Raw genomic sequence first — 25,824 nt, 5'->3', positions numbered from 1 at the left:
ACTCACTGCTCCTCTTAACAGCTTACAGAATATGAATAGCTTTGATTTTCCAATGCCAGCTAGATTTGGTAAAGAACTATGATTCCACAGACATCTTTTAATCAGATACTGTTAGAACTGCAGGGCAGTCAAAAGTAAGTTCAAGAAGGCATGTTTTTTGGTCTTGAAGTCAAAAATAGACATTCATGGCAAACAGAACCCAAAACTCTGAACATACACTATCATTTGCTATCTAAGCAGATTACAGGCTATACTTGACTGCAAGAAATTACCACAAAAAAATAGCCATATTGTTTAGTGAACTACATGGACCTGTAAATAGAAACATTCTGGAAGTGACGAAAATTAGTCAAAATGAAGGTAAAAGGTTACTACAAAAAAGACTTCTGCTTTATGCATTGCAGGCAACCTCAGGAATCCACTATTTCCATGTTCCTTTCAGTCTAGCACTTCTGTACTTCTTAGAGTCACTAAGTACCACAGAGGACAGCTCTCTGAAAAAGGACTCACCTAATGCCCTCACAAAAAAGGCAGGTTAAAAAAGTGAAATCTTACATAACTGCCTTAATTTCTTCTACCTACTAGCTTTTTTTTGCTTGTTTGTTTTTTTAACACTATAATACCTGGTTTTGGATAGTGTTTTTCTGAAGGTATTGGCTCCAAGGATCTGGTATCTGTTCATCTGTTCCTCTGTTAGACACCCGAGAATTTATTTTCAGCAAATAGCAACCCTGAGTTCCATACCTCTGCTTCATCTCTTCATAAATGGAGTCAGCTCTGAAAAAAACACAGCAACATTATTTGATATTAAATCAATTCTAGGTGTTTACCACAACAAATTATTCTAGACTATTACACGTATAGTTTAAGAAGAAAAAAAATTTAAAGTGGTGTTTTATGCAAGAGTTAAACCAACTATCTCTGACAAATTACTCAGTGAGCTAGCAAAGAAAGCTTCTACTTCAAGAACCTGGGACTGATTCTTTTTATTTTATGTGAACACAATAAGTAGATTTAAAATACTAAATGAAGTTTGCCTTGACAATTGCATAGTGGTTAATACATTCTGTCATATGCCTAATCTCAACAGTAATTTAGAATTGCAAGCATTTCAGTCGAAAAGTTTATCTCTAAGTTCACTGAAAACAGAAGACCCACCTTTGCTCTTCTCCTGTGCTTACATCATGCAGTAACACGTAGTATTTGAGCGTGTTTGGTATAAACCATTTTGGATACATATATTCACTACTATGCTGAATTCTATGTTGTTCTTGAGACAGCTTCAGAAATTGCTCCACAGGCTCCGGTTCACTAGAAGAAACTACAAGCATACCTAAATTCATGTTAAGGACATTTACCAAGAGCCCAGGAACAGCCACTGACGATAAAATAAGCAGCATATAAACACTTCACTCATTCTGTTCTAAGCCCATAAACTATACTGCCATAAAAGTGCAACTAGAACTTGGCCTAAGTCTCAATAAAAAAAAAACACACTATTTAAACAGTCAAGTAACTATTAACATCTTTAAAATGAAACAGTAACTAGTTCCAGTTCTGAAACTAAACCCAAGTTTAACTTGACATATAACAGCTAGTAGTTCATTATATTTCAAATCCAGGTCCCATATGAAATTTTTTTTGTAGAGATATAGCTGAAGTTCACTTCAATGCTCACTTTGAAATGTTCAAAGAGTTGGAACTTCCTTTTTAGGGCATCACCTGCGCAACAACAGCCAGTGTTCATAAACACAGCAACACCTACTAAGTAAAAAACAGATGTGTTCTTTTACCTCAATGCAACTCCATTATCATTAATGAGGAACAACCTGCTCTGCCACATGTATTCACCAAATTAAATAAGAGAGGCCAGAAAGCAAGTTGTACTTCACACTACCGCAAAGGCCAGATTCAATATTTTGTCAAATTAATTCTGTACAAGATTCTGTCAAATCTTATACAGAGGTATACCATGCTGAAATTGTGAATTAGTTAAATGTTAGAAACAAAGTATTATGAAACCTGCAGCCTTATCTTTATTGTGAAGCTTAACACCAGCTACACCATGAAACAGTGTATATTTTTTATTTTTCCTGCAGGCAAACAAGTCAAGATTAAGTCACAGCAACAGAAACACTGAAAGCATTTAGGCATCTTTCCAGACTTCTTTTTGTCCAAAACAGCTAAGAGTCCACTGTTTTTTCAACACACCCTTCCCAGCCTCCCTCATCCATCTGCTACAAAAGCTATAAAAGGCTGCAGGTGCATCCCAACCACACAAGCTCTGTTGCGCTTGAGGACCTAAAGAGTTATGGCAGAAATTCACTCATCTTAAAGTGTTACACATATTAGCTCAGAGTTCAGTTTGAAGTGTGGCTTTTACTACAGAGAAAACCTGGACCCCTTACAAAATTAGTCTGTATAGTTGGACATATTGAAAAGGGTACATTTCAAAGCACTGTGGCAAAAAGTTGTTCCAAAGTTTCCTGCATTACATTTCTGCAGCCATCTGTAATAGTCTCCACCAAAGATGTCTGTAATGCTCAAAGGATACATGCAACATAGTGGTTTAAGAACTCATGATCTGATGCAGGCATGGACTGAAGAAAGCACTCTCTGTAAGACTCAAACCAAGGAGTAGTAGCTGAAACACAAAATAAGACCAAATTTAAGTATTTAGCCAAACCACCGTTTAGTCATTTATAAAAAGGAAATACAAAATACTATGCCTAAACTCTGACAAGATTTGCATGGGACAGAAAGGAAGGGGAAACAGTCTAAAATGAAATCAAAAATATACACAAGTAGGAGAAACACTTGGAATTAAATCCTGTGAAACTGAATAGCATCTTAAGCACCAACTTCTTCAGTATTTCAGGCTCACATATTCAGTCCTTGTTAAAGAACCTTAACACCCCTCTAAAACCACAGAGGCTTAGGAAAGCAAAAAAAAAAAAGTTATTCTGATGATCACTATATTTGTCTTGGCTAGGAATGTAACAATTGACTGAGAAGTAAAAGTAATTTTTGACTATGCAAAGGAACTAAGGATTACCAAAACCCTAACCTGCCAGTTTTTTGCAAGGTGTTGTAAATTGGCTTGACAGTAGTCCCCCTCCTCCTCTCTACTAAATAAATAAAAACAGCAACAGTTCATTGTTAGCTGGCCAAGCAGAGAACCAAAAAGCTGAAATCTCAGATCTAAGTTGTGCCATTAATGCCTTATAATGTTAACCTGTCATGTTCAAATGGCCTTTTACAAGGGGGACTTTAACATTTAAGAGTATCAAGTCAAAGGAAGCCAAGCATGTTTGGGACATACAAATAACATGTGAATTTAATCTTGTCTCTTTCCACAACAACAATCTAGCCAATTGTTCTCCTTTCAAGCCTGTTTTATGCCATCTCAATTCTGCAACTCCTTCGCCTAAGTTGAAAAAAAGACCAGATAAAAGTTAATCCATTTTTAATAACTAGGTTTCACAATGAGCAGTTAGAACCCTGAGTAAACTCACCTGCAAACTAGAAAACAGTAACTGGTACCAAAAATGCATTAATAAGGTATTGAAGGTATGCTTTCCACATACAGCCCCAGTACATTCCTTGATTTGATTCGTGTAACAAGTTCTAAAGCTTTGTTAGCCTCCCCCTGCCACCTCCCAAACCCTTGATTTCCTAGCCAACTTCAACAAACTGAGTTTAATTTGTACATTGGAATTCTCTTGTAGTGCGTTTAGTTAATGCTTTTCATTTAATCTTACATTGTCTGGCCATCTTATATCAGCTTCATCCACACAAGGGTCAGACACACTACACATCTGAACTCAGTCTAGTAGTCAGCACATCTAACTTCATAAAAAGATCAATAGAAGGCAAACAGCTAGCTTTTGACTACAGTCTTTCTAACCAACTGCTCTTTGAACACTCATTTATGGCGTGAACAATCATTTGGCTTTAACTAAGGCTAACAAGTATATATATTCCAGCTATTTAAATAAAAGGAAAACAGATTATTATTAAAAACAAACCACAACAAAGTGATAAATACAAATTTCACACATATAACAAAGCTTTATAATAATTCAGGTTCAAGTTCAACAATGTTAAACTATTACAGTAAAAACATTAAGTTGATTTTACTTTGAAGCTCTATTCTCAGTTTTCTATTTCTGTTGAACCCAAGCAAAGAAGTTAAAGTCTGACACATCCACAAACAAGAACGAACTGCATCTATTTTTCACCCCCTCTGTCTAGTAAGAACCTTGAAGTGCCTATAAAGGCAACTGACTTTCCTGAGCACAGACACAACAAACTTCACAGTCCTAAAACGTTTCTGAGTGAATACTGTTAAATCATTCACATTCAAAATTTAAATAAACATACACCACATTCAAACCAAAAACAGTGCCCAAGAAAAATTTCAAATGTAACATATATAAGTTTCATATATAATACAAGTTTCAGCAGTGTATAGCAACACTGTCATTTAGGAACCTGTATGCTCTGCATTTTTCCAGTGTATGTTTATAGGTTGCTAATTAAGAAGAACTGAAGTTTAAATAACTTGCTACCATGTTCAGAAATTGATACTTTCTGTTCATACATAACAGCTTAAGAATAAGAAGTCTGCTTCATTAGGCTTTGTACTTTTTAGCTACCTCACTAAGATGAATTCCACAAATACCAATATGCTAGTACCTTCAGAAAGTATTTAGCAGCACCTGAATGGACACCACAAAAGGACAGTTACTATTAACTGAAGGCATAAGCTTTGCTAATGTTTAAAACCGAAGAACATTAGAACTTGGCTACTTTACAGTGAATCTCTATGTTGTGGTCTACAAATTGAGAGGTCAATAGCCAATGCATTTTGGTAGAAACAGATCTTAAAAGACATGCTACAAAGTGTTTTGTTTTTAAGTCATACACCAGAAAAAGTGTCAATATGGCAGAATCACATGAGCTCTAGTACAGTTAACTCTTCAGTTTCAATTGAAGGAGTGCCGCTGTCCCATGAAAGGAAATTCTAGGAAGAAGTAGGAAAGTATTTGCATTTGGAATACAGAACAGTGATAGCAGATGTTCCCATAGGATCAAACAAGACAGTGCTTTTACAGCATCAGACCATTCCCCTGCCCCAGCTAGGCACTTATTGGACTCCATGGAAAGACCAAACAATTTAGGTTAACAGCAGTAGAAATGCAACTGAAAGAAAAAAAAAAAAAATCAAAACCACCACCACCACAATTTTATTTATTTATTTTTTATTATTTTAGGGGAAAAAATGGAGGAATGCACATCTACGCCAAGAGAGGTGCTAAACAGTTGTAGAAGATGGTAAGGAAAGGTGGATGGAGCACATGGAAAAAGGAATATAGGGCAACTTGGCAAATTGGCACCAACCACAAAAAAAAATACCTGAATAAAACGTGGATGTGTTCAGTTCCATCAGTGTCTCTTTCCAATTACTGTACCAAGGAACACTAGCCTTAACTGAGCGATCTGACAGAAAAAACATGGTATTATTATACTAAAAAGGGTCAGGTGCAAACACACTATTGGCTTTTACTGTCTGGTAGCATGAAGTAGAAAACCTGTACCATGCATGCCCATAGTAGACTAAAGGCATTTGATTTCAGACAACCTCAGTCAGGCCACATTTCACAACGTACTTTAATAGAACCCAGTATTTATTTCTGATTCCACCCAAATTCTAGGCCTGAATAACATAAGTCTATGAAGCCGTAGAAAATTAGAATTCTATATAAATATATTGCTATTTTTCTAGTTGGAGTATGCCACTAATTTGTGAGATTTCTCAGCCTGTAGTAATGAACTACAACTGAACTGAAGAGGTCCACTGCTGAAAATGATTGCTCCAACATTATCCGTTGTATCTGTCATATTCCTGTATTGCTGTACACCAGAGCTGGTGTCACGCCCTAAACAGTCACAGCAGTGATCCAGCTGAAAGCTATTTGGAAGAAAAATGCAAGTCCTTTAGTAGGATCACTTTCCCCCCCACACACACACACACTACTACACTGGAGAGGCACACATGGCTGAAGGCAAGTACCCTTCCAGTAATCAAACAGGTCCATCAGCACAAGAAGATGATGGAATTACGAATGCAACTATTAAAAAGTGTAACAAAGAATGATTGTAACCAATTAAAACAATTCACTACAGCAGTCCCTGAACTTCTCTGAAAAAGAGCAGTATCGTGATCCCAGTGTTGGTAATACCCATACCCATTTTCTTAAGCCCTCTCTTTATTCCTCCCAAATATATTGCATCATTCAAGATCAAGGAAATATGTTTCAGTATTGCCACCCTAAAAAAATAATTTACCAAAAAAGAGCAGCAAATTTAAAGAGATCAGTATATATTTTACATTTTCATGCAAAAATATATATACACACACGTGTGTTTTATGGCCAGGAATGAATGCTTCCATCATTTTTTAATAAAATGCTCTAACAAGGTAGAAAAAAATTTTAGGAAACATTCAAAGTTTTTCTAAGTAGAAGAACTCTACCTGACAAGATTGAGACTTCCATATATCCTCCTATATACTGTATAATGGGATTCAAATTTCACAATCAAGGACACTGTGCTCATGTTTTGTGCTAAAATCTTAAGAAGGTGTACCACAGAACTAAGAAATTATCACGTGCTTCTGTCCTTGTGCACAACATTAAATAGATTATATTCCCTCCTCTGTCAACCAAGCACACACCCAGTTTGAACAGAAATAAGAACCTAACCATTGAGACAGAACACAGTCATGTGAGAATTATCACATCTGAGGCTCCAGAAGCAAATAAGGAAAACAAAAGGAGAGCTATTTGCTTCCAAAACTACAAATAATCATAAAAACACAGTAGTTTCTTATGGTTTCAGAAGGAACCTTAAAGATCCCCCAGTGCCAAACCCCTGCCATGGGCAGTGACATCTCCCACTAAACCAGGTTGCCCAAAGCCCCATCCAGCCTGGCCTTGAACACTTCCATGGATGGGACATCCACAGCTTCTCTGGTTTGAGGAAGTCACTGTTACCCATTCTCTTCCTCCCCCCACTTCTGTAATAGTTCTAAGGGCCTCAGTTTAGAACATTCACTTTATTAGATGACCCCAAGAAAGCAGAATGGCTTTAATCTCTAGAATTCAAACAGACTTTCCAACCCAAAAAAAAGTTTCCATATTAAAATAGCTAGCAAATAAACCAGTTTCTCAGATGAGAATGGGCACAGAAACTGAAAGAGGCTACAGCTTGCAGCAGAAGCTCAAAAATTAGAGTTTTCAGGGTCAAGTCTTTTCCTTTACTACTGATATTTCACATCCAGTTGAGGATGCAGCTTGCAAGCTAGAAATCGCAGATGTAGAATTACACATTTTTCAACATCAACGTTAAAAAATATACTATGACATCAGCTACTAATCCTCATGAATTTTTCATAGAAAGTACACAGAAACCCTGTCTTTCCCTATAACAGACCCAAATTCCCTACTGCACATCTAACTACGTAAAATAAATTACTCGTGTTTAAATAGGGCAATGCATACATGGTTTGAATTAAGTATGTACTCAAAGGCTTTAATAGATTAGGGTCTTAATTGGGAGGAGTTTAATCTTCTCAGCTCTCAAGATCAGTTCTCAATTAGCATTATTCAGTGTCTTTACTCTAGAGATTGGAAAGAAGTCATTGTTAGAAGGTTCTAGTCATTGTGACAGTAAAATATGAAGCACTGAGTTTCATGGCAAAAAAAAAAATAAGAGACTTGCACATTGTTCCCAAAGATCTCCTTATCCTTCAAGTGTTTACAGTGACTTTATGAACTCTATGCATTAAGCAAAAAGAGACAAACACAAGACAGGAGGACTAACTTTAAAGTAAACCCATACTTTAGTACCAACAGTGTTCGTATTTATCCAAGCAAGGGTAACAGGTTAGTGTCTCAATTATGAAATAGGAAAACCTCTAATCTGATAAGGTAATCATAAAACCAAAGAAAGAGTATTTTCAATTTTAAAATAACATGATGCTTTAACAGAAGTTCACAAGAACCACAACACTGGGGAACAAATTTAAGTTATGAGTTATAGTTGCATTAGTTTTGTTTTTTTATAAAATGCTAGAAGAATATTTACTAATTTAAGTTTCAGTACAACAACGACTCAAAACCAATCAACCCTCAGAGCAACTTCAATACATGTCACAAATTTGACATCAAGGTTAGGAACCTTACAGTAAATTCCAGCTTAAATTACAGGAAAATACAGTTACATACCGCTAATGTTGAGATCATAATCCCCAGCGGTGATCACGTTAGCTACGAGTCCTTCAGCAGGCTGACTGACGGATACCACTTCATTCAGAAGCTTTCGAATGGCAGCGGGCTGAGGTGGGTGAGTAATAATGTTGTTGACAGCAATCTTCAAATTTTTAATTATATGAAGCTGATTATTGGGATCTCTCATGTGAACTAAAAAAAAAAAAAAAAGAGGCTTTGTTGAGAAGCATAACAGAGTTAAAATAGTTACCATAATTACTATTTCTCCAGACTTCCTTCTTTAAAGGTTATGTACTTCATTAAACCCCATCCATTAATTTTATATTTCAGTCCATAATATTAGAGTATCAAAAAAGAGGGGGGGAGGGTTATTTCATGTTCAGCATTAAGCTCACCTAGGTAGACACGTGAAAATATAAGCAGGATCTTAGTTTAGAAAAAATACCCACTCTAAGTAAGAAGGTACCCATAAGATCTGTAGCCTACACTGCTGCACACCCTCTTCCTTGAGAAATATGCTGAACTTCTACTGAAAGCCCATAGGAACTCCACATGGAAGGCACATTATCTTTCACATTCCTAAGATTGACAGAAAAATCTAGCACACAATAACAGCATTTAGGAAACTCAACTTTTTTTTTTTAGGATGAACTAATTGTTCATCCTAACAAATGTACCCTTTCATTTTTAACACTAAAGTGTGATCACCTTAACTTGAAGAAATGGTTTTTAAATTCACCTGTTCTCCAAAAGACACCATGCAACTGATTTAATAGAACATTACTGAAAGCTATATTTCTCAAGTGATAAGCTATTTTTAGCTGATTAACCAAAAAAGTCGATGTTAATAACACCTGCATGTCTGAATCACTTTTAAATCCTTGTTTGAAAACAGAAAGAAATCTTATGAACACAAAACACTGATTTCAGAATTACGCGTAAGTATACCTGCATTATTGCAGGCAGCCTCAAAAACAAAATCCTGACAATGCGGTTCATACCATATGGAGATCATGTTTATGACAGAACTACAAATAGCTGACAAGTGTTTAAGTTGGCACAAAGGTTGCTTATTTACAGAAAGTAGACACCAATACATACAATACTCAAAAAAAAGCAGCAGATGCAATATTAAGATGAGCCTTTAAAATGATGATACCAACCTTATGTTATTAGCGCACAGTGGTTTATGCTGTCTGACTTGGGAAATTTATCCCCAAAAATGATTTCCCTCTCTACCAACTCCTCCAAGAAAGCCATCAAAAAGAAAACACTGAGAACGAAACAGTCCCAAGACCACAGCCTAAGAGCTGGGGGGGAAAGAAAGGAAGGGACACGACAAGGGGGTAGGGTAGGAGAAGGTTCAGCAGACTTCTCAGTCTCCTGAAAAGCGAAGAGTTATTCATCATAAGTAAATAAATAGAAGGGTGGACCACTACAGATAAGTGTAAAAGTTACAGGTCTAGCTCTTCATAGCCCAATCACTTTTAGGGAAAGAATCACTCTTTTGTATCTTACAGATAATTTTACCAGAAGCAATAATTTGAGCTTTAAATGACTCGTAAATACAGAGTTCCAGTTGTAGAATTGTAGGGTTCATCCCCCCCCCCAACTCATCAGATGGGGTGAATTTTCAACCCTTAAATTACTAACCCTACAGCTACAGAATTACTGAAAAGATCAAATGCAAGAGGAAGTAGCAGGGACAACCAACTTAGAGAACAATTTGTTTTCCCATTGCAGCTATAACAAAACTCATCCTCGCTGTCTCTCCTAAAATATAATAGCCATAATAATAAAAACATGCACGTTTCCATCCAGGATGTAGATGACATTTTTGGCATAGATGCAATCCTAAGGGCTGACACAAAGGACATATTTGGAACCACAAAATTTCAGCCTTTTTTTTTTTTTTTTTACGTAAAAAAAAAAAAAAAAGTATTTTCCCCAAAGCAGAAGTGGTGCGTACCAGAACATCCTCCCAATAAGAAGAGGATATTCAAACTCTGACTAAGACGCTTATGAACAGTGAATTCCTAACAAACTAAACTCAAATAAACAAAGTGTAATAAAAGCTATCTCAAAGTGACACATGCTAGTTGAAGCATACTCAAGTTCTCCTACCATAGCAGCACTAGTTCAGATAGTATTTTTAAATTATATCAAAGGAATGGGATGCAATGTTAAAGAAAACATATATTGTATAGGTAACTTAAATTAGCCAGCAACTGTTAGTAACAAACACAGTAGTTAAAAAAGACCATGACGAAAGACGTTTGGGGGCCTTGTTTTTGTTTTCCTGTGAAGTCAAAACTTCACTGGGAGAATAAAGTTGTCTTGATTTCTCCTTCAATAACAATAAGTGACTTAATTATCAAAGTCAAAACTCTGATAGCTACACTGGAGAATTCTGAACGTGCAGTGAGGACTTCTTAACATCACAACCTTAGACTGTAAAGGTATTTTTGGCTATGTCAACATTAGCAAGTCATTCAGAGACAGAAGTCGATCAATAGATTAGCTCTGATTAGTACTTAGTGCAGAGGCCCCCTGCACCTACATCATGTTTGTGGGGTTCTCCCCGAAGTTAGATGTAATCTGGTCTCCAGTTTTCTTCTCCATTAAGGAAACTGGTGCTAAGTCTGAAGACATCAAAACAATCATGAACCGTAAGACACAGTTTTGGAGAAAGGTGTGCGCACACACGTTCTGTTGTAGAATGATCAGATCGTTAATAATGCCACTCCTTTTATTGGGCATAAAAATGTGACCACAGAAAGAAGTGTAATGCTAAGTCTAGCCAAATTTATTATCTCACAAAAAATGTACAGTTTCCAGAGTCTGGTGCATGGGATTCAGTTAACAGTGCCACTATGCTGTGACTGTTAATGCAACACCATGTACAAACTGCCACAGACGGGTTTCCCTGTCACAGAGCTCCTGGTATTCCAGAGCTACGGGAATTGTTCACTGCTACACTAACTTCACAGAAACTTTATTGCACTTAATGAGTCTTCTGCCTCAAGAAAATGACTACTACCACTTTGCTTACCCTCACACACACTGGCTCTCGTTGCAAGAAGTTACTTACAGCACACAGGAATGCATTTTCCATGAAGCTAGCAGAGGAAGTCACGCTTGGAGTGAAGAGCTGCAGTCAAGCTCAGTGTGCTGAATCAGAACACCCCGAGCAGGGTAGCCACACACCCACCGTGCTGAGCTTCAACTTCTCAGTTCTCCAAACCTGGGCCAGGTTTTGAAAAGGGCAGTTCAGACTGTCAGTTAGGCAGCCTGAAAAGACCAGCAAGGATGCCCCTTCTCAAAGATTCCTCATGACAGCCACAGGTGTGAAATTAGGAAATGAAAACAGTATCGTGGGGATTTGGATGCAGTCCACAGGCATGTTTATTTATACAGTTACACTACAGAACTTACAGAATACCTATCACAGAAACATCAGAAATCATGATGAGATCATTAAGTGGCAGAGCTTTCCTGCCATTTATCAGAAGAATACTAAAATCCAGTCAGTATCAGTCTCTCAAGTAACAAAAATCAATGTCCTTGGGTGTACTGAGGGACGGAGTCTAAACTTTAGCTGTAACCAACTCCTTTAAAGAGTAAAACTTTCAAAACAGGATGAAGGAATAGCTTGATTTATAAATACTGACACACTACGGCACAGAGCTCTGCATTTACACAGGAAACACCAAGAAAGATTCAGGTTTGACAGCTCCTTAATTGTTACAACAGTCAGACAAGACTTTATTATTGAGGAACAACAAAACTAAGCATTCTTCATCAGAACTGATGCTTCATTTTGAATAGCCTGCCTGGTTAGTTTTCTAGATGCACTGCCTTCTGCCAAAGAACCTAAGATGATGTTTAAGACATATCAGCAGTTTCAGAACTCCAAGGACTGAAACTTCTGCATTTAATATTTATATCTGTTCTGCAGTCTCACATGATTCGTGAGAGTTACCAGACAAGGAAAAATAGCTATAGAGAAGTTACTGCTAAACGCATTTTTATACATTTTGAAGGATCGCCGCAAATTAAGGTAGATTTTCACACACACTAGCTTTCAAGTTGTTGCCACTCACTCAACAATGCAGAATATTTAGCTCAAGTGACAGTACAAGTTTCAGTTTCTTACACTGCTTTCTCAACACAAGAAAGAAGTCCTTCTGAGCCAAGTGTCTGCCAGAAACCAAATTTGACAAATGCCACTGCATCACTATGCTGATGAGCAGACCTGCAGCTCTGTTCTGACAAGCAGTGAATTGAAAAGCACGGCTTCAAGTTATTACCTGCAACATTTTAGGTGCTACAGTAAAAGACCCCAATCATTTTTCCAGTGGTCAATTCCCAGTTTTACTGTTTTCCATGGTTATTTTTTTTTATCTATGCTATGTAATCAGTTCAGTGCTCCCCCTCATTGTGGCAAGTCTTGCTCATAGAAGCACTGAGAAAAAAAAGAGACGTATACTCAACAGGACAGACGAAAGGAGGCAGGGTTTCGTGACGTTAGCTGTCATTTCAGCTGTGTGACTTTCAATATCTAGACAGCTTACAAACAGCCTTACCCCGAGAGAAGCTAAAGCAGGAGCTCCAGGTACAGGCACCAGGCAGACCCCAGCCGGGGAGAGCTGGCTTTACACACACCCTCCTTCCTCCCTGACCTTCTGCTTCACGGCGCCTCGGGGAGAAGCCCAACTTCCCGAACCCCACGGAGCAGAAGGGAACAGCCGCAGGCAGCCGGGGCAAACCCAGGGAAGGGGAAAAAAAGGATGAAGAAAAGGGGAAAAGGGGGCAGGGGGTTGCGTCCTCGCCTCCCCCCGGCCTGCAGGGAGCGGCCCCGCCTTCCCCACCCCCCCCCCCACGGGTACCGACCTTCGGAGGTGAGGCGGCAGAAGGGCTTGAGCAGCTCGGCGAAGCCCAGGTTGTTCCTGCGGGCCAGGCGCTCCGCCTCCTCGCTGCACAGCGCGGCCACCAAGGGCACGAACGAGTCCTGGAGGAACTCCTGCACCGACTGCACGCACTGGGCCATCGCCGCCGAGCGCCGCGGCGACACCCAGCCCCGCCACCTCCCTCCCCCAGGCCCCGCTGGCTTCTCCTCGTCCTCCTCGTTGTCCTCTCCCTCGTCGCTGTCGTTGTCGTTGTCGCTGTCGGCCCGCCGGGGGCTCAGCAGCAGGCGCCCAGCGCCGCCGCCGCCGCCATGTCGCGCCCCTCAGGTAGCGCCCGCTCCCGGCGGCCCCCGCGCCCGCTCATGTGATTGGCCCGGAGGGGCGGGGCCGGGGCGGGCCGAGGGAGCGGGGGAGGGGACGGGGGGTGCTGCGCATGCGCGGTGTCTTGGTGTGCTCCGGGGGGGGGGGGGGGGGGGGGGGGGCTGGTACCAACCGTCGCTGCCAACCGTTGGGCGGAGTGAGGGGGCAGCCCCCGCGCACCGGCGTGAATAAATAAATAAATAAATAAATAAATAAAGGCACGAGCCCCTCCCTCACGCCAAATAAATAAATGCGTACATAAGTAAATAAAAAGGAGCCGCCCCTCACGCCAAATAAATAAATAAATAAATAAAAGACTAGTTAAGGCGTAAAGAGTTGTTTGGGGTTTGGCTAGCGGGCCTGTCGCTGCTCAGCTGAACGCACGAAGCGAACATTGAGTGGGCATTTCGCCCGTGGTCCTGTACAAAGTTCTGCTGATTTCAGCCCAAATAAACTGTGACGGGAGGGTCAGGCTGGGGGTTAGGGAAAGGGTCTGCACCCAGAGGGTGGTCAGGCACTGGGACAGGCTCCCCAGGGCAGGGGTCACAGCACTGAGCCTGCCAGAGTTCAAGAATCATTTGGGCAATGCTCTCAGACACAGGGTCTGGTTTTGGGTGGTGCTGTGTGGAGCCAGGAGTTGGACTCAATGATCCTTGTGGGTCCCTTCCACCTCAGGGTATTCTACAATTCTGTGGTTTTGAATTTGTAACCTGCATAAGGACATGGCATGGAAGGGAGGCAACAGTGCTGAGCAGTGATAATTAAGAACGAGTAATCGCAATAGTAGGGTTAGGTTTTAACGTGCTGTCAGGGACTTGTCAAGACCACAGAAAAAGCCCTATGGTGTTTGGAAAGCAATGCTGAGCAGACTATAATAGATTATGATTTCAGTACTCAGGTTTGGAAATCACTTGCTGGTTTCTGTGCACTTGACAGGCCTGCCAAGAGGTAGAAAGTTGCTATAAAGTGAAGCAGGTACAAGAGACAGAGCCAGTCCTGATGGAAGATTTATAGCACAAGATTGTTCCTTCCTAATCACAAATGCCAGAGAGATCTTGTATCACTTAAGTTCAGAGGGAGACTGCACATCGTGTTTTCATACGCATGATTTACAAAGTCGTAAGAACCCAAGCCTCATTAAAGTGTAAGATCCTTTAAAAAAAAATAAAAAGAGGATGTGGTTATTTCTGTAGTTGATACTACGGAATGAGTGCATCCTGATTGAAAAATAAATAAATAAATAAAACTTGGAAAAAGAATATCTAATTGTCTTCCCTAACAGATTCAGTAATTTGGAAATTTGTGTTAACTTATCTATCTACACCAGTTGGGTCAGCTACTTCCTCTGTGGATGAAAAATTAGTTTTTAATTCAATGATTCTATGTAGGCAGTAAAAAAAAAAAAAAAATGTAATAGGCCAGATTACTCACTGTTTTCCAGGCTTGAATCCTGGGAATGTTACCCAAAAGCTACTCGGTGCTGCAGAAAAAAATATTTTGGCTTTGACAGATACTAGAACAAGTGGAAGGCCAACATTCTCCAAATATTTATGGCTTGTCCACATCTGTAAATTCCACAGTGATATTCAAAAGTAATGTTTCCAGAGATAAAATATGACCTCCAGACGGACACTTTGAAACACTGGTGCTTTTCCCCCATTCCACTTAATCTGTTACTTCAGAACAGTGCATGGATTACATCTTGTAGATTGAAGTGGATCAGAAGAAGTCCCAATCCTGATCACAAATAATTTGATATTAAAAGCTATTTTAAATTTTTGAACATCTCAGTGTCTTTCTTCAGTCTCACGGTCTGTGTTATGGTAATAAAAGTTTTATGTTTTCCCAGGGCTTAGAACCATTGATTCGGCCTCTGACTTGTCTGCTCTGCTACCAAAGGATAAACAACCCCATCCTCAATGGACACAGTAGCTCAGGGTGTTGTATCCCAGATCTGGTGCTAAAAATAGTCTACTCAAAGAGGATTCAAATAACATTATCTTTATTTACAAGGCAGAAGGTACATTAGAAAGAATATAATATATCATCTCTAATTACATATATCATTCCAAAGCCTGGCAATAACAAAACAATCACAATCACCAAAACAGAAAAAAATATCCACTGTTTCAATTGAAAAAAAAAAAAAAACTTGGACTTAGAAGTGTATAGCCTCTACTCTTCTGTGGTGTTTTGCTTCTGACAGGAGTGTGTTTTGACTCCCTTGAGCTAGAAGCATTCTGAGCTTGGAATTTCTTTGATTCCTTTGTGCAGATGACAAAGCCAGACATTAGGAACTTTCTGCTGCACTGAGTTGCTGCTGAGGAAGATTTTTTTAAAGGTTTAAAGGCTTATTTTGTTTTGGGTTAGGTTTGGGTTTAGTGCTTTTTGTTTGTTTGTTTGTTTTGTTTTGTTTTGCCTGTTAATAAAAGGATACTTGTGTTATCATGTAGGTTTAACATAGAGAACAAAGAATATAGAATTGCAAATGCTGCAATCTGTAGCTGAGTCCAATGCTCTCATTTGTCATTTTTCAAATACAGAACAGGTCTATGTTCCTATAAGTTTGTTACGGGTTTAACCATACCCTTGAATGTTTACATCATGGACTCCCAACTCCCAGCAAACTTAAAGGCCAAATTTGAGTTTTTGCCCAGTTCAGACTTCTGCAGAGCTATAGAAGTGGTATTTCACACACATTTGTGGTTTTTTGTTTGTTTGTTTGTTTGTTTGTTCGTTTGTTTGTTTTTTCTGTTCTGAAGGAAGATTTTACACAGCAAGGCAGTAAGAACAGTGGCACAGCCTCAAGTATGTTCCAGCCCTGTGGTGTCTGTAACACTGCTCCCAGCTTGCACCCAGGCAACCTTCTGACGCTCACATGTGCAGGCTAAAGAAGGTCAGATCTTCAGCTACAGTGGTTAATAAGAAAGGTTTACCCTGCCTTACCTGAGGGAGAGTTATAAAGAAGAGCAGATGATGGTAGACAGTCAATCTCCAGCACTTCTGAATCAATTGGGCACTCTCCTGTCCCAGCTCAAGGATCACAACACCTTTCTTGGGCATGGGATGGGAATGTGTGATAATGCAATTCTCCTTCCAGGCATGATGATACCAGATCTTTCTGTGAGCAACTCCCATCACCTAGAGAGATAAAGGAAGAGCTGGTAGCACTTGATAGTCCTGATCTGGGGTTGGATTTCCAAGGTAATGGCTCTCTAGAACCTCCTCTTTGTTCCCAGGGGAAGGCATCTACCACTCCCTGTCTCAGCCAGGATTAACAGCAATCTCTGCAGTATTGCAGAGATTTTAAACTAAGAGCCCCTTTTTGTTAACAGATGTAAGTCTAAAAAAGACTCGATAAGAATTAATTTAACTTTTTAATATAAACATAAGGTTTGCACATTATCAAAGGAGAGAGGCAGACGAAAAGAGGACAGGAAGGAAAGCGAGCAGGTCCAAACCCAGCACTGGGGATGGTGGCTCCACTCACAACAGCACTGAGGGACAGATATAATGCTCCTCACTTTGCTCTTACAAGTTAGTGAAGAGGATGCTCTCCCCAGACACACACACTCTTCACACTCTTTCCTTCTCTTTGAAGGAAAGCTCTCAGAGCTTCCTTTGAAGGAATGCTCTTAGACACTTTTATCTTTAGTAAGTCTCCCTTGCTATAAGATTCTCTGAACTGTAATTGAAAAATGTTCCAGATTTTGAAGGGCCCTTAGCCAGGGGAATTCCTGGGGATATAGCTCCTATTTGATGAAACTGAGAGTTATTGATGTTAACAAGGATGAACTAAAGAACAGATTCTTCATGTTTAGGTACCATTTGAACTAATTTCCACAAATCAATTCCCTTTTTGCACTCTACATGTAAGTGTCCCTGTGGCACTTAGTCATGTGCAAAACCCTACACTTAATATGGCCCCATATCAACATGTATGCCGGTGAATAAGGGTAGTACACAGCTTGGAAATGAAGGTGGTGAGAGGTATGTGCCATGTGGGCATGAGGCAAGCTGTGGTTATGCCTCAGATATTTTATATCAATGTCTTATGCCTAAGATAAATTCACATCAAGATCTTCTAATATTAAAGGAAAAAGAAAATATTTTTCCTTGCTATGCATTGGAAATAAACAGTATTTTCCGTGTACCATAAAGATCTCATTTGTATATTATGCTATATAGCAAAATACTAAATAACATGACCAGAAACTTTTCAGTGTAGTTTGAAAAAAGAAAAAATACATTGAACTAGACCGTAGCATGCCATATGTGAGAAATGATACACTTAAGGGTACTTCAGATAAAGTAAATCAGGCGATTTAGCAAGCAAGTCCAATCAGGCAACTGGGATGGGAGCTGGGGCTCATCCAGCTGAGGTGTTGATCCCTGCAAAAGCTGGGGCAGAGGCCAGCACCCCAGCACCCATGGTTCTTGCATGCACACACAAAGGCATGTGAATTGTCATGCAAAATCATGTCTTCACATCAGAGAGTCTATAGATAAAAAGATGGGACAAGATGGGAGATAGATATAAGACATAGACACAAATGATGTAAGTATAGAGGTGAGACAGGGAGGAAGCAGTAAAGTGTTTTGTTTTTGTTTCTGTTTTTTTTTGTGGTTGGTTGGTTGGCTTGGCTTTGTGTGTGTTTTTGTTTGTTTGTTGCTTCAAGACAAAGTAGAAGTACAAATATTAGCCAGCCTGCAGCAATCACCATCATTAAGCCAGCTTCCCACTGTGTGAGAGGTAACAGCTTTATAGATGCGTCTTCGTGAGCGTGAATTTTAAAAATAATATTCCAGCCTCATTTTCTCTTCAGGAAGGAGGCAACGTGCAGCGTGTACAGGGTCCCAGATTTGTGCCAGATCCACAGGACAAAAATTAAGTTTGACACACTGTGTCAAAAAGCAGAAGAGCACAATTTAGAAGCAGTAATTTCCCTGAGTTATACTGTAGCTTTTAATGTAGTCAGTTTTGACTCTGATTTAAGACCAGATACGGTATCTCTAGCAAATGGATTGTTGCTACTGAAGTCCACAGAAAAGCTGAAAATTTTCATGGAACTTGCACAAGTTATGTTGTTAAAAGATTTGAGATGCTAAATTTATAAACGTTTTGCTATTCAGTTAAAATTTAATATTTTGAGTCAAATGGCAATGTGCTTAATGCAGAGGAGAAGATATCTTAATAGTAAATTTTCTCATCGATTCTCTGACAAGAGAATGGAGTCACATTTTTGTCAAACTATTTTTTTATTCAAATATATTTTATAATTTTGATTTTCTATATATTTTAGTAATTACTTCTGGAGACATAAGGAGAAAATGAAGTCCAAATGAGTTGGACTTGATGATCCTTATGGGTCCCTTCCAACTTGGGATATTTTTTGTCTGTATGATTCTATGAAAATTATCCAAACAGTAGATTCTCACTTAGCAGTCAACAATCTTCTGCATAACAAAGAGTATTTTTCCTAGGTATTTTGTTACATAAATAAAGTGCTACGTACTGCACAATCATACAATAATAATAAAAGCCTTGGGACAATAATAGCAGAGTTTTCTATTGTTTGCCAGATGTTACTCCTGGGGATAAACTATTTGAGATTTCCTCTCTTTTGTACAATTAGATTCGCCTGTCTTTCCAGAAACAAATTTCTTTTCACCACGTTACAAAAAAAAATATATATATATATAAAATAGACCAAACAAACCAAAAGGACTAAATAAACGTTTCCTCATCATTAAAAAACAAGCAAACAAACAATAAGCTCAGTCTTTGGAGTTGTGGTACAGATTTTGACTGTAAAACATATTTTAATACACTGCAAATAGTCACAGAAAGGCCATCTGAGGATTACTAGAATTTAATAGTCATAACAGTCAGGTAGATGCAATTCATCTATCATACCACAGGAGGACTGAGGAGAAAGAATTAAAAAAAAAAAAAAAAAAAAAAAAAAAAAAAAAAAAACCTACTTTGTACAACCTATTGTACACACAAATGTATGACAAGTAATATTTTCAAATCAACATTTTGATATTCAGGTTCTAATTAACAGTATTTCAAGTACCCTGCTTAGACTCTGTGACTATAAAATGTCACTGCTGGGAAAAAGAATTGAAGAGCAGGAGAATAGGGAAAGATAAACACTTGGGAGAGGTTTTTCATACAAAGGGCATGATGCAAAATTATATTGGAAAAGATTCCTTTAGGTTCCACGTTCCTTTCATTTTCTGTGCCTGGAGAGTTCAGAGAAAGCTAGGAACAGTCCAAATAGCATGTAAAACCTTTGAGTTTTACCCAGTTTAATAATTTTTTCAACCCTAGTTCCTGCTGAACAAAATCAAAAATAAAAATAACTACAGGGTGTTTCTGTTTATCTTAGGAGCCACCATGTGGATATCTACTTAAGAAGTAGATTCACAAAGTAATTCAAGCCAACTTAGGCCTGCCTGCCAAAAAAAAAAAAAAAAAAAAGGAAAAAAGAAAGTGAGTCCACCCTCCACAGCTGCCTAGCTGCACTCCTCTTTGTACCTCCATAAATCTGGCACTGTTTCTCAAATGGACATTTAATCAGCAGGAGTAATGAACTAAGAGATCTAAAAATTAATCCTGTTTTTAAAAAGTGGTCCAGCTTACCACTTGACCGAAGAATCTGTACCAAGAGAAGAAAGGGGCAGTGACTCTGGGCAGGAGCTGGGACCAGCCCTTTCCAAGGATGTTTGGGCTATGAGTGATTTAAGCAATCTGCAAAGTCACCCTGCAGTTGATGAAATATTCCTTAGACAGCATAAAGTGGATATGCAGAGATAATACATAGAATATGACTTGTTGTTATATTAACAATATAATAGTAACAACACAATATAATATAATAATAATAATACAATATAATAATAATAATACAATATAATATATTTATAATATAAATGTTGTTCAAATTCTGTTGATGCACTCTCATCTGAAGCATAAAATAGTTAATTCTGACTTGAATTAAACCAGGAATCTCTGAATTTAGTACAAGTATGATTTTGTCTCCATTATTTGTCTCTTGGAAAGAGACGGAAGGCAAGGAAACAAAGTCAAAATCCCACTTCAGCAGCTTCCAGATAGCACAATACCTATAAGAGAGCCATCCTCACTGGTAAGAACTGTGACTGAATAGGTAATTATAATTTTTCTCTTCAAAAAAAAAGGGAAAACGGAGGAAGGAAAGGTGTGCTAGATTGAGTCTGACAGTGCTAGCTCCCAATTGGACAGCTATAATCTCTATTTGGACAGTCTGTAATCTCTATTTCTTCCACTTCTTGTGTCCTGTACTAAAGTAAAGTCCAAACATTCCCAGCATTTCTAAACAGCATGCTTCAGTTTCTACATTTAGTAATGCCATTTAATTGGAAAAGCTGTTTCCCATTACAGCATAAATTATACACTGAAAGCATGATATTTACAAGTCAAAATAGAAGCTTTTTAAAAATTGAACATTTCATCTGACCCGAGACAAAGTTGTTTTCTCCCTGAAAAGATGCCAGTTAGTAGGATATTTCCAATTTTCAACTTCTGTTCCAGTCTAAGTTGAAAAAAGAGAACTAATAGAGTCATTTATTGAGGAACAGAAATTCCAGTAACCTGTTAGATCTGCACCTACTCTACTTCACCAAATTCATCACATACTCCTGAGCTAAGACTGCCCTTTGCTTTGAAATGGGGCATTCTGTAACACAAGTTAAAATCCAGAAGTTTTCCATGGTCAAAACTGAGAGGCTCACAAACACACCTCTTGCAATTACAGGCAGGTCCAAGATGATTGCAGAACCCAACTGCAAAGAGATGTGTTGTCTCTAATTAGAGTGTGGTCTATGTGGCTTCACACCTTTAAAATTATGTAAAAGGCTTTGCAATAGCTTGCTTCCCATTTGCTTCCTGCTCATACTGCCTCTGAGGCCTCCTTTCTCTCAAACCTGTTTTCCAAAAGCATGGCTTGATGCAGCATGCTGTCTAGGCTCTTCAGCTAACCCTGGCTCAGACCTGCTGTTCCCCTGCTTTTCAGGGGAATTTTCTTAGGGCAAAATGTGGTGGAAATACTGAAAATTGAATGTTCACTCAAGCATACGTTCTATCATGGAGAAAGAAAAAAAAAATAATAAAAAAATAATAAATGACTTCTTCAAATTGATTGGGAAAGCAGTGACTGTTACAGATCAGGGAGCAACCTTGGAAGCTAAGCCAGCATGGATTGCTAGCTTATAATGAAACAACAAAAAATAAAAAAATAAAAATCAATGTACAAAGTTGGATCTGGAAGTGTGATACTGCCAGGAAAAAGTATTGGACCCAAATCTCAGTTAGATTAAATGAGCAGAGCAGAGCAAGAGTTTCAGGCTAAAGAAAGATTAAACCTGAAGGAAGGTTCATGTGGCTGAAGTGGGAAGTTTGGTGATGATGTGTAGAAGCCACAGCTACAGAGAAGATCAGATAAAAGGAACTGAAATACTCAAAATACTAATGGAGACTTTTGAAGTTATTTGGCTTTCAGTAGGCTATTTTTTATATGTCAATAATCAGAAATAAATTCCAGATACTGTTTTTTTGTTTGTTTGTTTTGTTTTGTTTTGTTTTTCATTTTCACTTTTCCATGAAAGAAGCATGGAAACTAAGTAATTTCATAAACTAATAAAATATTTTAGTCTTTCTTCTAAAATGCTAGCAATTAAAAATATCTGTACAAGGGTTTTCCCTGGGGAAACTGTACAGTACTTCAAGATACCTGCACATATTAGAGATTACACAATTATTTTATAAAAGCAGATTCATGGCAACACATGCTGTCATCTGGCAGTATGTGTCTACTCTAATTGATCTTACTCAATTACTTAATTTTATGACTCACCCCAGGAAAGGTTAAGACATTAATGTTTTTGAAAGCTATGATGAATAATATCACTGTTGGAGATTACTTTCTCATATAATAGCTTCATTAAAAGTAGGTAAATAGATGAAGAGTCATCTGTAAGAAAGCTCACTGAAACTGAAACTCATATTTCAAGGCAACAGCACTGCTGTCTTCCGTATGTGGATTTTCTACTATCTCCCTTTTGGGAGTGGAAAATACTTGTGTCATTTTGACTTGCACAAATGACAGGAAACTCAAGTGAGGAAATCCTCTACAATTTTAGCATTTTTTTATTATGACAGGAAATGAGGAGGAAAGGCAGTTCAGTGGGCTCCTTCTAGGCCAGTCAACAAACACCCATTGTTGTACCTGAACATGTATTTTCAATTGTAAGACCATGATTTATGTGTGGGTGGGAAAATGTTCTGCGGTTCAGGAGCAGTGTTCACTACATGCATGTCCACATTATACAATGGGAAGTTCGTTGCAGAGCTGGTGTTCTGGAACAGCCTCCATGTATCCAATCCCCATCTATTGTCCCCATGTACATAGTGCAGTTTTACGCAGATGATCCATGGGCATGTCCTATCTGAAGCATGGTAACTCTTGACAGAAGGGACTGTGAAGCTACATTAACAGCCCAAGACAGAAAAATGTGTAGCGTTTTAACATGCAGTCTGGTGAGGTTTTGATATTTCCAGTTCTTCCCTGTCAAAGTTATGCTTATATACCTTCAGAGGAGACAATGTGCTGCAAATATCATGGCTTTGGTAGCCATTATTGTTGTCACACTAGCAGGTAGAGCTCAGCATCTTCAAGCTATTGCCTACTAGAGCATCCTCATCTTAAGCTGTGACCATATCTGAGTGAGATATAGGAGGCGACACATGTCTCATCAGGGCAGCTTTGTGGTCACATGGAGGTGCTAGAAAGGGCAAGCACTGCCTGACCTAGGACCTCCCCCTGCTCTCTTGGCAGACCTTTTTCTGGTGGTAAGGATCATTTTCATTTCTCATGGAAGCTTTACTGTACACATCCTCCCTGCCTGCAGGAGGGGTAAACTGATGTAGGGTTTGCTGCAGTCCTCCTCTCCTCCTGCTCAGGATTTTACAGTGTCTCCTCTGCAGTCTACCCTCTGTGGGACAGACTATTTTAGGTTATGTTTGGGTTTTTCCACTGTTTTCTTAATCATCCCTTTCAATGCCTGCTCTGAGATTTGCTAAAAACAAGACATCAGGCCTGAGGGAATGAGAGAAAACAGACAGATTTATCTACACACAGAGAAGATGATATTGTTTAACTTCGTAAGGGAACCAGCCTAAAATCTCATGAATGAACAACATTGTCCCTCGGCAGCTAGCACTCTCCTCTCCAGAATATTTACTTTAATGATGCTCAAAGACCTCAAAAACAACAAAAAAAATTACAAATATTGGATTTTTATGTCTGAGTACAAAAAGCTGTCTGATATGAATCAATAAATATCCAACTTTGCCCTACGTGAACAGTGATGTAATTTATTTCAAATTGTGTGAAAAGTGCACAGCACTCAGATAAACATCAGCTATGCCGAAAGGTTTAGTTCCATCTCTTTATTAAGAAAAAAAAAAAAAAAGCGAGTTGCACTAAATGGAGGTTCATTCACTTGTCCTTCACTTAGAGCAGTGAATCTAATGCAATAAATATAATCATTTTCCACTTTTTCTGTCTGCTATCCCCATTAGAGCTTATCTGCTTTCATTGATAGTAGTGCTACCACGGAAGCGCATGCTGCTTCTCCACCCTGCTGCTCCATTGTGTTTGGCCCTGACTTACTCTTCTAGAAATAGAGTATATGAGCATGCACTTGGCTATTTTACAATGCAATTTCTTTGAACGGGTTCAATTTAGCCTGGAAACCAGATTATGCTCTTCAATGTCCACTGTCATCTGTGCTTTTGACTCTGCAAACAGTCACTTGATGATTTTATATTTGTCTCCAGATTATTCATAAAAATACTATCCAAAATCAGGTATGTATGTTTTTGACACTACTTTGTAAGACCTATCATATAGTATTTCTTATTTCCTATGCACCTTATTAATGTTATACAATACTAATTCATTTTAGTTTGACGGGCATGAAATACCAAGTTAAATAGTCTACAGAAGTATCTTACATCTGCATAGTCACCAAAATCAATTATTTTTGTAAGTTCAGCAAAGAACAACCTCAGTTCAGCTGACAAGACCAATTTCTAGAACTATGTTAGAGGGCATTTATTTTTATTGACTGAACTTCTTCTTTTACATTTTATAACCATTGAGGTCAACCAGTCAAACACATCAAGTTGGGCACAGGCTCCCGAGTTTTGGGTGATTTTGGGTGGTCCTGTGTGGAGACAGGAGCTGGATGCCATGATCCTTGTGGGTCCCTTCCAACACAGGATATTCTGTGATTCTGTAATTCTGTGTCATTTGAGTTCAACTTTGGAGGATTTCCATTGTATGCTCAGAATTCTTAACAATAATTATCAGCACGACAGAAATCTTCTCAGCCAAATCTTCTAGGATTATTGGCTGAAAGGTAACTGTGCCCTCTTTTTACTGTATTTAGTCCTAATAAATGTGGTTTAACACTTGCCTTGTCATTACAGACTGGGAAATTACGCAATATTCTGATCAGATATAAATACATCATTCTACTCCTTACCAAATGCCATAGTTAACCATTGAACACTTTCTGTATCATTAGCACTATCCTGTTAATCTAACACCAAGCCTTAACTGCTGTTTTACTTTTTTTTTTTTTTTTTTCATATTTTAGATTTCCTTCATTTTCCCTACTTTTACTAGGCTTGAATTTTCTTTGGCTTCATTTGGTAATTTTTATTGCCATATTTATGATTGCTATCTACTTCTAATTGTTGTCTTTACTTCCTTTTACAGAAAGACCTTTTAATAAAATAGTGCTTTTTAATATTTAAAATATTGATGTACACTTACCACACAATAAAATCTTCTGATACACACTCTGGCTTTTGTTAATATAGCTAAGTTTCTCCTCATACATTATTGGATTTTCATATTTCTTAACTAATATTTTTTTGCAGGTAACTAATCATGCAGACATAGACATTTATCTGTATGCAATATCTAAACAAATACATACACATAGGTAATGACTACTCAGCTGTAAACATGCGCACATGTAAAAGAGCTTGGCTGAGTCTGCACTCTGTCTGCCCTTGTTTGATGTAATTGGTTGTGACCACTGGTCTTCAGGCAAGAACAAGCTTCCAGCTTTGCGATCATTCCATCTTTACCCACCACACTCAGGTCTATGTGCAGGGTACCTATTTTGTGCTGGAAAATTATTGA

General features: G+C 38.5%; 1 protein-coding gene across 2 annotated transcripts in view; it reads right to left on the bottom strand.

The window, feature by feature from the left end:
• The window catches only part of TRAPPC8 (trafficking protein particle complex 8), a 48,328-nt gene extending 34,807 nt beyond the window's left edge, over positions 1-13,521 (bottom strand). For both annotated transcript variants that reach the window (XM_032181358.1, XM_032181359.1), the window contains exons 1-5: positions 13,188-13,521; positions 8,292-8,486; positions 2,555-2,644; positions 1,159-1,333; positions 624-777 (exon numbers count right to left, since the gene is read on the bottom strand). In XM_032181358.1, coding sequence (XP_032037249.1) covers positions 624-777; positions 1,159-1,333; positions 2,555-2,644; positions 8,292-8,486; positions 13,188-13,344 — 771 coding nt within the window. In that variant the 5' untranslated portion in view covers positions 13,345-13,521. The remainder of the gene's footprint in view (positions 1-623; positions 778-1,158; positions 1,334-2,554; positions 2,645-8,291; positions 8,487-13,187) is intronic.
• Positions 13,522-25,824: the final 12,303 nt, after the last annotated feature.

The sequence above is a fragment of the Aythya fuligula genome, chromosome 2 (genome assembly GCF_009819795.1).
Source record: "Aythya fuligula isolate bAytFul2 chromosome 2, bAytFul2.pri, whole genome shotgun sequence".
Classification (NCBI taxonomy): domain Eukaryota; kingdom Metazoa; phylum Chordata; class Aves; order Anseriformes; family Anatidae; genus Aythya; species Aythya fuligula.
The sequence above is the reverse complement of the archived record's forward strand: the minus strand, read 5'-3'. Positions and strand labels throughout refer to the sequence as shown.